The sequence below is a fragment of the Acromyrmex echinatior genome, chromosome 2 (genome assembly GCF_024713525.1).
Source record: "Acromyrmex echinatior isolate Ae372 chromosome 2, ASM2471352v2, whole genome shotgun sequence".
NCBI classification, from domain to species: Eukaryota; Metazoa; Arthropoda; class Insecta; order Hymenoptera; family Formicidae; genus Acromyrmex; species Acromyrmex echinatior.
This window is the reverse complement of record NC_141853.1, coordinates 2,822,600-2,841,557: the sequence shown is the minus strand read 5'-3', so window position 1 is coordinate 2,841,557 and position 18,958 is coordinate 2,822,600. Positions and strand designations below refer to the sequence as shown.

General features: G+C 36.8%; 1 protein-coding gene and 1 long non-coding RNA gene across 4 annotated transcripts in view; one reads left to right on the top strand and one right to left on the bottom strand.

Annotated features, from left to right (window-relative positions):
* Positions 1 to 18,958, top strand: part of mib1 (E3 ubiquitin-protein ligase mind bomb 1) — a 427,681-nt gene that overhangs the window by 43,248 nt on the left and 365,475 nt on the right. For both annotated transcript variants that reach the window (XM_011055213.2, XM_011055212.2), the window contains exon 9: positions 7,903 to 8,054. In XM_011055213.2, the coding sequence (XP_011053515.1) occupies positions 7,903 to 8,054 (152 nt within the window). The remainder of the gene's footprint in view (positions 1 to 7,902; positions 8,055 to 18,958) is intronic.
* Positions 1 to 18,958, bottom strand: part of LOC147910399 (uncharacterized) — a 66,983-nt gene that overhangs the window by 38,768 nt on the left and 9,257 nt on the right. The gene's annotated exons all lie outside the window — the stretch shown is intronic.

Sequence of the window (18,958 nt, the reverse complement as noted above, 5' to 3'; positions counted from 1 at the left end):
TGCTTCTGATTCGCGAGAGAGAACGCGGCTTACGCGGCGCAAAGTAGTATCACAGAGACAAGAGCATGACTGAACCAATACTTTGATGGATGATGCTATCACTCGGGCTTAGCATCAATATACGAATGTTTAAAGGAACGCGTTGACAGCAAGAAAAATAAGTATCGCGAAACAACATTATTATATTGTCACGCGCTCTATAAATTTAATATAAATTCAATTTAATATAAATACATGTTGTTGCAAAGAGACAAAATCTTGTTTTACATTTTGTATTTACCTCAAGAGATTTTATAAATTTTTTTTTAGCAAATTCTTTTTACAGATAAAAATACTATTTGCTAAATATTCGTGAAATATATTGTCGTTTTTCCCATCAACGATCACAGTTTCAAATTTATCCGTATCGAGCTTTTATTCGTTAATTAATCTTTGTTTTTGCGTGTGCAATGCCAAAGAGAAACAATCATACTTGTCCAATCACTGGTGCGGAAACACGTGACATACATCGGAGCAGTAAGTTACGTCGCTCGTCTCTCTATGACGACTCGTTTTACGAGTATGGGAAAGGAATAGAAAGAGAGGAAATGGTAGTTCTCGTGACCACGAAATATAGTCGGGACTGGTCGGGACCCTTTTGTCGCTACAAAGAGCGAGCCTGCGGCGAGGAGCCCAGCGGAGCGAGGGGCGCGTTAATACTAAAAGCAATAAGCAAGGAGTGGTCACGGTCGGGCGGGGTGCGGACACAGGGTTTTCCGAAGTTATTGTTGTGACCACTACTATTTCGCCTCGGCTAGCGTCTCTACCACCCTTTCTTGACTCGCCTTGCTAAATTAAATTTTGCTTCGTGCGCGGAAGACCGCGTAACAAAGACCCGGGAAAGTTTGTTTGGCATCGAAAGAAAATTATACAGAGCTGATTCTCTTGAGTATTTTGCATTGTGCATCTCTTGATTAGAAAATTTTCTTTTTTGGTATAAAGTGACAATGCGTTAGTTTTCATGAAGTTTTTTTGGTACCAAAACGTAATAAATATTACTTTTAATTAAGCTAACATAGGAAGTCAGTGTATAAAAATTATTATTTCTCTATATATTAGATAATATCAGCGAAATAAAAACGTTTCGATCCTAGGATTCTCCTCAGTACATATATTAATAATATAATGATATACAACTTATTTTATATCGCTAATGTTCTTACAAAACTATCATTTTTGCGTTAATGTCCTTATTGAAAAACGTTAGGCTATGATGTCATTGCAAATATCATCTCATCTGTTAGTCCATTTCAACGATGCATTGCCAAATTTACTAAACATTACAATTTTTTATATATTTTTTGAATTATTAAAATTTGTAGTGTCTCACACACACACGCGCGCGCGCGCACGCACACACACACACACACACAATTTTCAAATGATTTATACTTAGACTTACATAAATGTGATGTGTGATACATGATTGGAGATATTAATCATATTTTTGGTACGTAAAAATACTTTATAAAATTGATGTACTGTCACTTTATATCGAAAAAGAATGGCGAGACGAAGTTTCCTAATCAAGAGATGTACAATATACTCAAGAGAATTAGGCCTGTATAAGTACCATCGATCAAGTCGCGTTTGTTAGAAGTTGGAGTAATTTCGAAGTAGAAGAACGTTTACCAATTCTTCTAGCGCATGGATGATAAATCACAGCACATTTATTTGCGTTTGAAAAGATATCTTTTTAAGGGGATACTGAAATTGTCCTGTTTTACCAATCAAATGCGACTTACACACATGCGGTTTACAAACATATGATTTACGAGACAATATATTATCATATCAACGTATCACTATTTACTATTACATCAATGCACACATACACACACACACACATACACACACACACACAAATTCATAGAATACTAAAATATCTTTGTTTAGGCTTTTAAACTTAATTCTAACGACTTATATATATATATATATATATATATATATATATATATATATAATAATTATACTTGTGAGAAAAAAGGTTATTAATTTGACTAAATGCGTTTAATTCGTGGTGATTATTTATATATTTAGGTTAAATATACGTAAGTCATATCTACAAAATCTTGTAATTTAAAACATGTTATTTGTTTGAATTAACAAATATTTGTTCGACAGCTCGTGACCGCTATATTTAGTTGAATCAACTGATATTTGTGATTCAACAACTTTTTCAGTGTAAAAATGATATTTTTGTCGGTAAAAAACATGATTTCAGCATCACCTTAACGACATAAAAATGTTTTTGGTTTATTCTCTGTCATTTTATTTTGAACCGATTTATTTGAACTGGTTTTTCTCTTGAGTCCAATTTTCCTTTGCTTTCTCTTTTTTTATATCGTTGTATACCGATGTATTGCACCATGGTGATTCAGCAAACACGACGGGTTACGGAGTCTCCGTCATAAAGTGCAGAGCGGCGAACTCGCGCACGACGTGCTCAGAAAAAACGATCTCATCAGGATGTTTCGATTCGGGAGAATTGCATTTGGCGACGCCGTGCCCGGGATTAAGCGTCGCCCGACTCCGAAAGAACTGGGTCATCGATCCTCAATGTAATTTTAAATTAGCGCATATAGTCAGTACACCGCTGCGCGTTTTATTTTTATCCCTATAATTCTAAAAAAATCCAGCCGAAGAAATAATTTTAGTATGACGCATCTCATTTTGCATCTCGTTCTATCTCGTTATTCGGCTCGGCATTCCGAAATTCTTTATTCGCGACAATCTATCAACTTAATCGGCTCCCGGCTGATTCGCACAGTACACAATGAATCGCAGCATCACGGCATCGTCACTCTGCGTAATCCTCGCGCCGGCAATTTATATTAATTAGCCCGTTCGCGCGCGGGACCATTCGCGCTCAACATAAATTACCGCCGCTAATGATGAATGTCAGGTATAAACGTAATATTATGCAACTGTGCGGCTGTGTACGAGTGTCGTGTTCGGGGTTGCCTTCACCCTCACGTTGCCAAGTAGAGCCGGGTCGTTAGAAGCGTGCAGTCAGCCATACGTGACAGTGCATACGTATACGCACATATACTCGTCGCAAAATCAACGTCACGTTTCTATACAATGATTACAATCCGTCGACACGCGTGGCGGTAATATAGCTACGATTCGACATTACTTTCAACCGTGGTGATCACGAATCATTGATCAAAAATCAGCGAACCGTGCAATGATTACCGTACAATGATTTTAATAAGTGCTTCTATTTTAAGCTCATCTACGTCATTCATTCGTTACATGATGTACTGCTATGCGATTTTGAAGCGTAAGCAAATGTAAATGGAGATGGAAATGTAAATGGAGATTTGACATTATGAATGACATAAATGAATTAATTAGTTTTTTGGTAGATAACAGTTTCTTAACTATTATTATGGCTTCATAAAAATGAAATGTTATTTAAAATTTTATACATACCGTTTTAGTTTCGTGATCAAATTTAGAATTTCCAACTACATTATATTTTAATATAATTTAATATAAATTTGCTTCGTAGAATAATTAATACAATCACGATGTTTTGATTTGGCGAAGATAAGGGAACTAGTGACGAAAAATTTGTGTAAGGTGCAAATATCGTAGATATTTTGATGTCTAATTTTATTCAGTGTGCTCTGATAGTGGACAAACTAGCGGACAGAAGCTTCAATGTCTTCGTGCACATTTAAAAATCGAATAACAAGTCCAAGCACAGTCGATATAATGAGTTAGTTAATTCATTTAGCACTTGCCGCTTTTATTTAGCCAGCCGGAGAATCTTGCAGCCTCTGTATTTTCACAGTCTACTCGGAAATCCAGACTTCTCTCCTATCTCCTCTTCTTCTTCCGTAAGCGTCCGGGTTCGTACACGACCCGCATACAGTTCTTGTCTTTGCGAGGTGCCTTTACTCGATCCCGTCTCCTCGGTACATCGGCCAAAGGAATCCCCGGGTCTCCTCCTCAAAAGTAGAAACGCTGGGTGAGAAAGGTTGGTTGCAATCAAGCGCGGGCGCGGACTTCGAGGATGCTCCGTCCCGTTTTCTCACGGTCTGCATTATCTTCCCAGACTCCCGTCACGACTCGAATTCTATTCTACCCCCTACCCTCTTCTTCTCCAGTTGAAGAAATCGGGGGATGATTTAACAACGAAAGCGGAAGGGATGTCTCTTCTTTCTCTTTCTCTTTTTCTTTCTCTATCTCTACTCGCGTCTTTCCTTCATCCCTTCTCATTCGGTCTTAGCGAAATCGCCATCGATCGTCGTTGAAAAAGGAGTTAAGCTTATTCGGTGGACGCTGCAGGATTCGCCTTTGCGATCGTTCCTAGTTACATTAGATTTGACGAGGATGTGATCTAAAAGCTCGTTCGAGCGGATAGTCAAACTACTAAAATTCGATTCGACATTTGTTCGAATGGATTGCTTTATCAAAGAATGAATAGTATGGAAGTTTCGTAAATTATTGAAATACTGAATTATGTAATATTGTAATGTATTGTATATATTTGAAAATTGTTTCATCAACGGAAATACAAATATACATGGAATGTAGTGATAGTGCGTAGCCTGTAGATCTAACATTAAGTAGCCACGCAATTTAATTCCGGCACATTTGTGTTATAAGAAGTGACGGTACTTGAAATACTATTAGTTCTGTACTGTAACAATGGAGATGCTTCGCCACGTTGTATTCGTCAGTCACGTTGAATGACTGTTCCTCCGATTTCGAGTGACAACAGCACTTGAAATCTAAGTTTGCTTTACGTCTTGCTGATGTCTTAAAGCTCTCATTAGTTAGCTCGTCGTCTTCGACGAGCCCAACGACGGGTCTGGGGAAGAATTAGCGATGTCAATATTTGCGGTGCAATCAACTCGCTTCGACTTCCCGTCCTCGTCGTCGATTTGCCCCTCCTCCCTCTCTACTTCCCCTTTATCCTAGCTTCGACACCGATGCTGATTGTCATCCACACTTCCAGGCTACTCGCTTGCGCTGTTGCTGTTGTCTTTTCTCATTTCGCTGGCTCGTTTACCTGATCTGTACATAGCGTCACCGATAGCAACGAACACCGACGCCAGGTATCTGTTTTAGCCAAAGCAAATTTGAGGAACATGCTCTTTTGCGGAACAAATATACGAAAACGTTTATTTGGCCTTCCGATTGTCTTTATCGTTCTCAATTTATTAAATAGCTAGTAGCATTATTGTCGCGTAGATAGTTTTTTTTATATTTCTAACCACGTTATCTAGCAAACTACAATGATATGTGACAAAGAATCCGCGCAAGGACCATTTGTACTTCTTACGTTTGACAAGTCTCTGCAATTTGTCGGCCTTAAGAATGATCGAGCGTCTCGAAACGGATCGTGATGCCTGAGATGGCCGGCGGCGGTGAATCGCGACGATGAAACGATTGCGGTCGAATGTGTGGACGAAGAAGAGAAATGTTGAAATTAAAGTTTTCGCAAGTTATTTGAACGCTATCTGTGGCGCGTGTGGTATGAATCGAATGTCATTTGTTGGACTTAAACGAGTGGGCGGCGGCGAGATATAAAGAAGGTGGATGGCTCGGAAGAGAGCGGAGAAGAGGGGTTATAATGCAAACCCTTTCCCAGAAGGAACAGCGAGGACATCGAATGGGAGAAGGACCACATCGATGGAAAAGAGCACGTCAGCGTCGCAAATTGAAAGTCCGCATCCAGGGACCTACTATTTTCTCGTCTCTCTCGTACAAATCTTTGTTCGCGGCTGAGTCGTTGTAATCTTTAGAAATCAAGGATGCCGTCGACAGTCACCATAGCCATCGTAGTTATCGAAAGTAGGTAACAATCATTGACGAACTGATTACTCGAACTTTGTAAAAGTTCATAAATTCTTCTATAAATTGCAATTTTTATATTGTAGCTTGCAAAATTGTTCGTTTAATTGCGCATTTATGAAATAATTAACGCTATTACATCGCGCTATTTCTCTTGATTACTTTTTCTCGACAAGAATAATAGCCAAGAATAATGGACGAGATTCTACGACGAGGTAAATAAGACAAGGTCCCGCGATTGTCGCACGATCTTTGTTCCCAACTAGTCCTATTCGCCTCGACGGCATTTTCCTTTGACCTCTCGCTTTCCTCTTCGCTTTGCTTCCGTTTTCAGCTTTCCTCCCTTCTCTTTTCCACCTTTCCCGCTACTTCTCCCTCTTCCTCTTTATCTCTCTCTTTCTCACCTTTACCCTTACCTAGTGGCGTGACACATGGCCAGCATTTATAGCGCGAGATAGCGCCGGCGGTTCTCGACAGCGCCGGCAGATTTATCCTCCACGGTTATTGGAGTTATACAAAGGATTTTTCCAACTGATCCCATAAAGTATCTGTGCCTGATGCCCTATTATTTACGCAGCCGGCAATGGCTGATGTCGCGGAAGCTTTTCGCTCTTCCTAGTTTTTACGCCGGAATGCGAGCATCGTCATGAGCTTGTCGCAGATGCTATTTTACGCTTCGTCGTTTTCGATTTATCGTAAAAACGATACTCTCCGATATCGCCTTTTCATCGAGTGAATTATTGTTGTCGTTGGGCATCGACGGCATAGAGTATGTAAAATTTTTTTTTCCCAAAGAGACAATCTAGTAGATTCATAATTTGAATGAAAATATTTAACCTTATTTGTTATACTTGAAACGACAGAATTACTACTAACAGCGAAAAGAATTATTTTTTTCAAGCGCTTGTTAAAAGCTTTTGTGGCAGCTATTCTAAAGTCTATCATTCTTATCACGCGTGTTTTCAAACGCAAATACTTGCATTGTCTGTGAACTGTACGCGTTACATCGGCCCATGTTGTAGTGTTTATTCCTATGCTCGCTCGTTCGTTCATTCGTTCATTCGTTCGTTCGTTCGTTCACTCGTTCGTTCGTTCGTTCATCCATTTGTTTGCTAGCGACGAGTTCGTACTGCGTTGTTCGGCATTAATGGATGGCCCCTGTTTCCGTACGTTTTATCGCCAACTGAAGCTCATAGGTATCGTTCGAATCGTAACCGCCGGAGCCAAAACTGGCCGAAGCATTGATCCAGTTCTGTAGAGAATCCAGGTGAATAGTACGGTTCCACTCGTTATCTACGGTGATCCTGTCTTTGAATTCTTTTCGGTTAAAAACGACTTACAAATCCTGAAAAGATTAACGATTCTGGTGGAACAGAGGGAAACGATAGATTATCGGAATGCGCATAGTATTGGACATACGTGCGTTATGTGTTTGACATATAACATACGTGGAAAAAAATATGCAAATTCAAGTATCATATTAGACCGCGATGTGAACAACACAATCATTAAAAAATAAAGGTCAAGCTGGATCTATAGTGTTGGAACAATTTCATGTGTATTTATATATCATAAATCCTGCAAACTGCCTCGAATTTATTTTTAGTGTTAAAACGCAATCCTAACAGAACTAGAATAATAATATTACAAATTTAATTAATTGACAATTTAATATTATTGATGCTCATAAGCATTTTTATAATAATCTTTAAACATTTTGAAATCCGTAACTAATTTTATTGCGAAAAATATTACCTCTCGGAAAAAGATACATATATTAAATAACTAAACTATTTTGAAAACTAAAGTATTTTAAATGAATAAATAAAAATTAATAATTTTTTAATTTAACAATGCAAACAAGTAAAAAGGATTTTTTTAAATTTATTTGTTAATACTTATAATCTCATTGAAGTGATTAATTAAATTCTGCATTGTGTTACACGAATATCTATTTTATTTTTATCGGAATTTTAGCATGTTTTATTTTCATGTATTCTAATTATTGGAAAATGGAATATACGTGACAGAAGAATATTTTCTTGGTTGCAGGACTCCGAAGGTGACACACCTCTTCACGATGCGATCTCTAAGAAACGGGATGACATGTTGGCTCTGTTGTTGGACCACGCCGCAGACATCACCCTCACCAACAACAATGGCTTCAACGCTCTTCACCATGCTGCTCTTCGTGGCAACCCAAGGTGAGTGCTTCGCGTTTTCAGATGTGACGCTTTTGTCCGCGACGCTGAATGCGCCGTTCTAGAATTTAACCGTCAGGTAGCGAGATTCGCGGTGAAGAGAAACACCAATAAACAGCTTGCGCCGGATAACAATTACGCGCGTCTCGTTTCGTAGACTTAATGGATCACCATGTATTTTGAGTATTTGAATGGTTGCGAGAGAAATATCTCGTCAATCTTATGCACGTTATTATGATTTATTATTATGTTTGCGCGTTGATTAATATTTCACTTATACGCGCACGTTTGTGACTGGAAACTTTAATTAATATGATAGAGAGGTACAAGTCTTTTTGTCTGAAACACGAGCGTTTAAGCTAAACGTTGGTCGCGAACAATGGGTTTTCTGGATACGAAGCTTTTTTCATAAGAAGTTACGAGTGAGATTTTCCAACGGCATGTCCAATCGGTCCGTTCTTTTTTCCGCTTTCTTTGTTCTCTTGTTCGACGAATCATAAAAGAACGTCGAACCACAGATGTTCCCGAAGCTGTCGTCGTCGACGATGTTCCTGTCATCGTCTCGACGAAGTCTAATCGATCCGGTCATTCTCGAGAGGTAGCGAGTCAATTTTACCTCGATTCTCGCCTCTCGTCCTCCCGTTCAATTTAGCCACGCGGACTCTCGGAGCTTTTCGAGATTTGCCCACTTCTAGTTATTACTTCTCGACGCAAAGACGGAATAACGAGAATGAGACGAGCGGATATTCCAATAGGAGCGATATCTAGTTTGAAACTACATTACTTGGTTGAAATAACATTATTTTGTAACGACGATTCTATTTGCTTATCTATTCGAAATACGTCATCATTTAAAAAAGAGAAAAAGAATAGTAAAAATTAGAGTTTCTTACAATTTAAAAGAAAAATTAAAATAACAAATTTATGCCTTTTTGAGGAGGGGAAACATGAGATGTTGATGTGAAGATAATTTATTTAGTTACTTAACATCTTGGCCGTATATTTCGATCCAAGCTTTGGATTCTTTTTAATGTCAATACAATGATATGATGTTAATCAAATGTATCGTTCCAACGAAATCATTACACTTCTCGGTGTGATAAGTCAGTGTCTCGCGCCATGTTTAGCGTTGAGATACTACCAGTGTCTCCAGATGATCTTTGTTAAAACGCACAAATGTTCAGATAATTCTTACGTTGGGTAGTTAGCATCTCATATTTATGCGCTTTAATGATCATTAGGTATACTGGGAAGTGTAATAATTTCGTTGGAACGATACATTTGATTGACACCATATATCATTGATTGACACCGAAAAGGATTCGAAGCTTGGATAGAAATGGCCAAGAGACAAGATGTTAAGTAACTGAATAAATTATCTTTCACCAACATTCTGTATTTAACTCAAAAAGGCATAAATCTATTGTTTTGATTTATCTCAATTGAGATTTGATTTTTTATTATTTTATTTTATTTTATTTTGTTAAAAGAAAAAATATGTGGCTCTATTTTGTGGCGATCTTTTTTTTATCGTTTGCCATATTTTTTTTTTGTTTTCACTCGAGAATACGGGTCAACAAATTTGAAAACTTTCCATACGGTATTGTCTTACTCCTGTATATTTTTTTGTATTTTTTTCTTTGTCTCGTTTCGTCTGTCTTTCTTTATGTCTTTCTGTTCGCATGAGAGATTTGTTTCAATATTTCGCGTCTACTTTTAAATCCAGAAAATGGCGATACCGAATGCATTTAGAGTCCTACAGTCATAATTATGACTATTATGAGAGATTTACTTTCAACTCCTCGGATCGTCTGAATGTCAGTGATTCGTAGTCGCTTACGACTTTCGCTTTACGACGTTATCGCTGAAATAACATGAAAATTTTCACTATACAACGAGAAAGAGACGATATCTGGATTCGCAGATTATTTGTCTAGATTATTTCTTAATTCTTAAGTATGTTAGCAGTACCTTGAAATGAAATATTAGAACAATTTAATTCTTTCACAATAAAGAAAGATTTCGAAATCTGATGTCCAGAAAATTAATCAATGAACAAAAATCTCATGAATATTCGAGATTCTAATATACATATATTAGAGCAACAAATTAATTATTATCTTATTATTATATGAAACGAAACTGCAATTTTTATTACAATATATAGTTGTATTACTTTAATGCTCATTTTATTTTTATTTACGTAAAAAAATCTCTTTTTTGCGGCTTTTTTGCGCGATAAATTCTTTCAATCGTATTGTCATGTTCTAATTGGCAACAAGGAAGAATAAAATATCGTGGAACAAATTTCTCTGATAAATCACCTCGCATTTCACGCTTCTGTTGTCGCATCAGTGTACATAAGACAGCGTGTATTGGTACGCGAACATTTATCTTTGTTCCGTTGCTACCAGCTGGAAAAACAGCGAGAAGGGTGACTAAATAGGGTCATGTGAAAAATTTTCGATTATATAAAGAAGAGACAGATGAAGAATTAGATCGATAGCTTCTGATATTGCTTTGATCGAATGTCTCGGTTCAATTTACCATCATAATCCGGGACTTACATTATGAGGAATTAGCGAAAACTCATAGTAGTATTGCTGTCTCTATTCCCATTGCTCAGAGCGAACGATAAGGTTAATCGTCCGAAGAGTATCGACGTCAAGAAACGTCAACTTTGCCGCCAACCTCTCCATAGCTGAGGTAATTATAGCGACTATCTTACGTTAGGAAAGACGCTCGAGGGTGACTCGAAACTAATTCAGACTAGGATAGTTTGCGGTAAATGAGTACTCGAAACCGATGAGGTTTACTTTGCTTGTCATTATATAGACCGAAGAGCGAACGTTTCGCAGTGCGGTGCCTTCAAGTAGGCACCGCAATCACAGAAACGTATTAGCGCCGAGATAGGCGGAATGTACTCGGAGCTGTACAATCAAGGATCGTTTGCTCTTCACGAAGAAATAGCGATCTCTGTTTCAGTAAAACGAGATAAACGTTATAGTATTCGCGCGTGTTCGATACAAGTGTTATACGGGTCAGTCGTTGTAAGGGTATAGCGTTTCATACGTGATTGCTCGGCCCGAATGTAAGTAAAGCGTCAGCAAGTACGTGTCCGTGTTCGTTACACCGGTTGCATTCCCAAAGTACACTTAGATAAAGACGAATGTCAGGTATATTCACTGCAACCAATTCCGCTTTCCTTCTTCTTCGTGTCCCAGTATTCTTCCGTAGTCTTGCTCCTGGTCATGGACGGGTCGCGGCCTTCCTTACGGTTCTCTCTCTTTCTCTCTCTCTCTCTCTCTCTTTGCCGCCCTTTCCTGACTCCTGCTCGTGCCCTGTTGGCCTTTTCTCGCCTTTGCACTCGCCCTCTAAAGGAGCCGCCGGTTTCTCTCAAGATCCGTGCCATAGCGCTCTGAAGCCGAACGAACGGATGTCCGGAGACGTAATTTCCTGCTCTCCTCTGGTGCGGCCTCCCCCCATTACCCTTCTCTCTCTTGCCACGTCTGCTGCTTTGTAAGGTACATTCTCCGAGGGTTGTCGACGAAACTTCTCTCGTTTTCCATGCTTCTGCCCACAGTTTCTATATGTTTCAAATTAGGATCGACCAACCAAACATGATTGTGAATATTCGCAAAGATACATTTACAAAGCCTTAAATTTGCAATTATTACAAATTAATCATGTGTTAAGCATTTGGTAACAGAAAGTGGTGATGTGTTATTTTTACGACGATAATGATTCATGCAACATTCTAATTAAGAAAATCCTTGCATTCTTACACTATTTCTATTTAGGGAAAAATTCGATTAAAATTTTTATTAATTATTATTCAAAACACATTTTCCGTGTAACTTCATTATTATTATTATTATACTAAATTGTCAATTATATTGTATTTATGTTTATTATTACTAAATCCATTGTCATTGCTAAACCTTTTCAAAGGATTATTGCCACAACATAATAAATTTCCACTCTACTCTGTGGAAGCGTAGCATAGCATAGCAACGTGAAGTTACTGTATAATAAATAGTGCATCAGCATTGCATTATCGACGATGAGTATTCTATGAGCCATAATATTTTTATGGCTATCGAAATGGTGAACCCGATTGCAATCAATAATGCTTTACCATTGTAAAAGTTGAGTACGGTCAAAGCATCGGTCAATACGTGGGTGTTACAGTGGAAGAGCACTAAAATTGGTCGGTTATGATGTCCCTTTGTTATTGCTGGTTCGCAATACCCTGTTGTTCAACCGTGATGGTCTAATCATTATGCTCGCGGACAGAGATACAAACATGCGTCATATACTAAATTCTACCACATGAATCGCCGCCTTTGGCATTCAAATATTACAGTGTCATCTCTCGTGTCGACCTCTGTTTAACGTAAATCACGAAATTGATATTTAAATTGTCATTCTTTGTGATTATTGCAAAAAAAACAGCCTGGCCTAGATAACCGCTTTGAAACTATACATACATATGTACGTGCACGTGATACGATGCACGCTACTAGAAATTTTTAATTCTGATAATGATATTTCTCATTGACTTAGTGCATATATTTTTTTTAATTATAACTTCGTTAATTACAGGTTTTTTTTTAATGCAATCGTTACATTTCGCGATATCGTATTCTGTATTCGTATTTTTCATCACCGATGTATGAGATCGTGATAGCTACGACAAAGTTATAACGCTAATTTGGCTTGGCTCTGATGTCTCGCACGGCTTGATTATGTTAGTCACACACGCGGCACTCGGTGCCGTTGATCCAGCAACGTACACACATCGCGTGCCCATGAGCCGCTTTGATCTTCCCTCGTGAAGCCGTATTCTGATTGTGTCACGCCGAGTCAGAATAGCGCAAGATCCCTGCTCCGGCAGTCAATTCCGCTTGTTTTGTACTATTTCGTCAGGACGGTGGTCACGTATATTCTGCTTTGTCGGGACGAGAGTCCGGCGGTGGGTCGTGATTAAAATTTTGTTACCACATAGCCTTGCCACTGATTTCGTGCAGCTTTGTACATTAACGTGTCGTCTATCTAGGCGTAGTTCAAATAGTTTTCATTGAGATAAGTTTCTCTTGAAACGTCAGAACGGACAGCAGTTATTTATTCCGCTGTTATTCGAATCGCGTTCTGGATTAAAGACGAGAACTGATTTCTACGCAAATATTCCTAATTGTCCTTAGCATTTCTTTCAATCTGATGTAGTGTGCGTCGCTTAAACTGTCGTCATTTCTTTTCTCCCGAAGAAATAAAACACGGAAGAAAATTCATTCTATGGTACGCGCGAACTTTTGAGTTCTGACAGGACTTTTGTGCTGTGTTTCGATTGGTATTCCTGGGCACGTTCGCGTACGTAGAAATGCTGGTAGTAGAAAGTAGTATTAGTAGTTCTAGAAAAAGAAAACGGAGAAGTAGAGAGGAACTCGCGCGAATATTCGGCCGTGCATTTCGTTCCACGCGCTAAGACATTCCGATCGACAGTCGTAAACTTCGAAATAGTTGTCGGAATAATTAGCTTCGGTTCTCTCACTATTGGGTGCTCGTCGTATCTAAGACGGTTTTACCATAGGAAGCAGAAGGATAGAAAGGGGTTGCTCGGAATGGTGCTAACGATAAAGGCCGGGGATAATCATTTAAATAGCTCGTCGAGCGCAAGCCATTTAATTTGCTCCGTCGAGGATCTAATTACTTCCAATAGTTTGTTAATTTCATTCGCCTACTTTGCCGCCATTAAATAATTATTACAGCACAATGGTGAGGGGGAAAACGAAGCTCGTCGCAGACAATACGGAACGCTATAAGAGAAAGCAAGTTCAAGCAATTCCGAAAACTACGACAACCCCCATTTCCGTGTACGACCCCCGTGCGTCGCGTTAAGAACCGAGTCCGTTCAGTGCAACTGAATTCAGTTTAACTTTAGACGAAAAACTCTCTAGGTATATGCAATATTATGTGAACTGATCTGAACCGATCAAGCGCAGTTTGTTTGCTGCTTAGATCGTAGCTATTCGGTGAATATAAAGAGAAAAATGAAAAAGCAGCGAAGTTTTATTAAACACACTTGAAACTCTTTATATTTTGTAAGCATTGAAAGAAAAGTTTTTAGTATTTGTCACTGTAATTATATGTTACCATAGTTTTTGATATAATATTAGCAATAATAAATATGTACGGTTCTATTAACAAATATGTTGACGTAAAGAATGATTAAATTATAAATAATATTAAGAATCTTTATTTTAGACCGCACATGTGAGAACATAATCAATATTAGAAATGAAATACTTATAATGCCTATTTATTTACAATTTTTCAGCATGTTAACATCTTTTTAATATGATGTTTGATTAAATATTAAATTATTATTAAAAATTATTTGTTAATTTAATTTAATTCATGATATTATTAATACAGTAGTTTAATTGTGTTTATAAGTCCGGAAAACCAATTTGGCATCAATTCGTTTGAAGGATTACGAATGTGGTATATATGCATATATATATATATATATATATATATATATATAAAGGAAAGTCCCCTATTAATGAGATAGGCGTTTCTGCTAAACTAATAAACTAATATAAAAAAATATATACATATATATATATATATATATATGTATACATAATTATATATATATAATTCACATTGAATTATTTAAGGATTAAATTATAATTTAACAAGTCAGTGAACTCTCGCTCTGATGAAATGAACAGGAGAGGCAAGATTCACGAAACGTTGGTATATTAGCAATGGATTACGATATGGCGATAACCCGTAAATCATTTGGCACCTCTGAATTTAACAAGTTAAATTGTAGTAATATGCCATTATATTATGATAACAGTAATTATAATTTACAATCATTTTTGGTACTATAACTACATATATTTGTTAATAGAACTGTACATGCAGCTATTATTATTACAACATTATAATAACAACAACAATTATAATTTAATTATGGTAATAAATTACACAAATATCAAAAACTTTTCTCTCAGTGAGCAGGATTTCAAGTATTCGATTTTCCGTCGCAGAAATATGACAAATGCTCAGTTAATTTCATAAACGTTTGTAAATGAGCGTAAATATCTTTCGCAAACGAGTTCGACGAGTTAGTTTGATCATTTCACATATGTTAATCGAAACGATGGTGCTGTGAGAGAGAAAGAGAGAGAGAGAGAGACAGAGAGAATAGAGTAACCTGTACTTGTATAATATATTCTCGACACAGGATATGGTGTCGCGTTTATATACATCACATTGGCGAATACGCGAAAATGTCTAAGCTCGCAAGCAGAGCTTTCGCGCGCGCACTCCGTTCTCCAAGGCTTAAACTACAATGGTACGCTAACTACAGTCGTAGTCGTGGCACATAATAATGCGATGGCACCACAGAGACGAGCACGACCGATAATGTGTGCCGCAAGCGCGAGCTCGTATACATCTACGTGCACGCGCGCGGGCGATTATATATGTGCACAAGCGAGAGACGGGATGCACCAACCGCGTTATATCTATATCGAGTTATAATAGTTCTCGTGTTAAATCGCATGAGAGCCAAATCGCTTGGAACTAACCCCAGAGTATTCCCGCACCTCCGCGATCTCTCTCGTTGTCTGTACCTCACCTCGCCTCTTCCCTCTTCCGGTCCCACGCGACCTTTCTCATCGGCCTTAGGAAATAATGCCGCCGTTTTCCACTAAAAATTATGCATTCAACCGTTGTTAGAATCTTTCTTTTTCGCGCTGCTTCCGATAGCTCTTCCCTCTCTCCGGTCATTAATTAGGAACCGTAAGAAGCCACGACTTCTCCAGATTCGATCGAGTTACAACGTTATATTCTCGAAGATATATTGTCGGTGAAACCATAAAAAGCGTCAAGCTCTTTCGCGAAAACTTTTTATCGTTCCCTAAAGCCGTCTGTTCCTATAGAGGTGTAAAATATTGTCGCAGTAGGAGTTTCCGTTAGTATAACAGTAATTTTCTAATGATGGAAAGCGTCCTCGTATTTTTTTGCCTATTCCCGCGCATGCCTTAGAAATATCGGGCTTAGTTAGAAAAATTTCGCTGCTACAAGTTTCAATTTATTACGCCTCACTAATTCGCAACAATAAAACGGCTATTTTTACTCTCACCGCACTGTAGTTAGACGGAACATCGAATTTCCAGGACCGTATTTCTTGCGAGAAAATTTATTTGCGCTCTTTAGTGGGATGGCTAGCTCGTTGGATACGTGCGTTGAGAATTACTTCCCCAGTAATGTTCATTATTAATTCTTATGGTTCTATACTATTATGTGATTTGAGCTGTTGTACTTACATATAAGTAAGATTTATAGATTTTTCTTCTTAAAACTTTGAGTTTACTATTTTTTTGGAGATAAATTTCTCTTAAATTTCGCTCTTGCATTTTCTCTCTTACGAGTAAATTAATTAAATGTCATGATTTTTATCCGTTTAATGCTGTAGCTTCTTTTTACTATATCTACGTACTATATATTCTTATTATTACTCTCTAGAGAGTAAGATAAAGAAATTTTTTAATTAACATTCTTTTTGGTAATTTCTAACTAATATACTTGTTTCTTGTAAACATTTTTGTACTGAAGCAATAACCAAGAATCTTATTAAACATTGTAAAATAGCATGGTATTTTATCGCATAGTTGCAGCTTCCTAATATCTTTTCAACGAATACACGCGAAGACTCGGCCGAATAATGAGATGAGACGTGATATTCCTTGAAAGGATTCACAGGGTTAGAAAACATTCCACGAAATGTACGAGCCACGACACGGCTTTCGTGCGATTATTTGGCTTCGGATTAAACGACCTCCTTGAATTCGCGGCGTTCCCTCGTAAATTGCATCGAAGAATCCGATATTAACGGTAGCTAGAGTCGCGCACTCGTGGTATGGAGCCTGTATCCTGAGATACGCGAGGTCGGCGATTGCTTGTTCTTCCGAAGTAGATGAGGGCGGGATGTATACCGGGGATATGTATTAATGCCTCAGACGTCGATCCAGCTGACAAAGCACGATCAGTGCAGTCTGGCGAGTTCGAGGTATTTCAACAAGAGGATCATGATGGTTTTGAGCACGGATACGGGTACTTGCGGTGAGATTGTTCCAGCTCATTGCGCAGCTCGTAATCCAAATTCGAAAGATTCAGACTGCTTTGCAATAGAAAGGATATCACGGAAGATACGAATAAATGAGATACTCATTATGATTAAACGAACACTAATTGATATGTGCGATTCTGTTTTATTAACAGAATAATTGTATAAACATGTCCAAAATTACTAAGTATTCTTAAAATCTTTATAAATTTCTTAATATATAGATCGAAATAAATACAACAAAGTTTATTTTAATATAGTTTTATTTATTAATAAAACCAAGAAGAATTGAAGAAGTTATAACATGAAAGAAAAGTATAATAAAATTGTTATTAAATATTAATAACAATTTTATTTATTAATACAACTGTTAGCAATATTTAATATTTGATTACATTTTTCTTTTGTTTTATAACTTCTGCAATTATTTTTTATTTTATTAATAAATAAAATTGTTAAAATAAACTTTGTTTTATTTCTATATATCAAGAAATTTATAAGGATACCTAATAATTTTGAACATGTTTATACTCTATTAATTTTTTGCAAGTGAATTTTATTACTTATCGCCATTCTTTCATAATTGCAATTTGTAAGTTTTGTTTTGAAGTGCATTTTCTTTTTCTTTAAGTGAACTTATAAATATTTAATTGTATGAAATTGAAATCAAGACTTTGTGGATCGATAATTTACAATATCATAATCCTATTTTTTTTATTTAAAAATCATATATACTAGCATGACATTTTAAACACATCTATGCAACAAAAATTTTAAGAAAATACACCTACAAGCATGAATCTCAACTAATTCCTAAAATCATTAAAAGAAAAATAATTTGTTATTTTTTAGAAAATCGCTAATTAATAGACTGCTTAATAATTTTGGACATAACTATACATGTATAATATCTATATTAGCCTAATTTCATCCACTGCTGAATATCGGCCTCTTCCAACTTTTCCTATTCTGATATATGGGATCTACAGTTTTTTTTAACGCCGAATCCAAACGGCAAAGATATCCTCGGAGATTTATTATTGCTTTCCAAGGGGTGATGACCAAATAAAATGTGCTGGGTAGATTTGAATGCTGGATTTTTGACACAAAGGGCAATCATGCAGGTCACTCTACGCTCTGCACTACGATATGATGCAGATAATAATAGGCTGCTCGCCAATTATTTATACAGGGTATACAGGGTTAAACAATACATTTGCTTCAAATCGACTTAATAATAATATAACGCAAAAAAACGCGTTTAATGTTTATTTTTTAATTACTTTTATTTATTTTTACTATTTTTAAAGTATCTGTTCAAATTTTTGAGAGAATGAGGGTGATTTTTTTTTAGAAGATATAAAGCTTGTTTGGATATAGAAAATGGAGACTTTGAACATGTACTTTAAAAATAATAAAAATAAATAAAAGCAATTAAAAAATAAACAGCAAATTCGTTTTTTCTGCGTTACATTATCATTAAGTCGATTTGAAGGAAATGCATTCTTTAAACAAAAAAATATCTTGACAATCATTCGTTTCCGAACTTATGTTTATTAGACCTTTTTGACTTATTTTTTGTTCTATTACTTATTTTATGCTCTTAAAGTTTGTGACTCTTTTTTGATAATATGTTATATATGTATATTAATTCATAATTATTAAGAAGAAACTACTTTCACAATGATAATTGCGAAACACATCTGCTTCTATCCGATAATGGGAAAGTCATATACATCTTACGTTGAGTTCATCAGCTTCC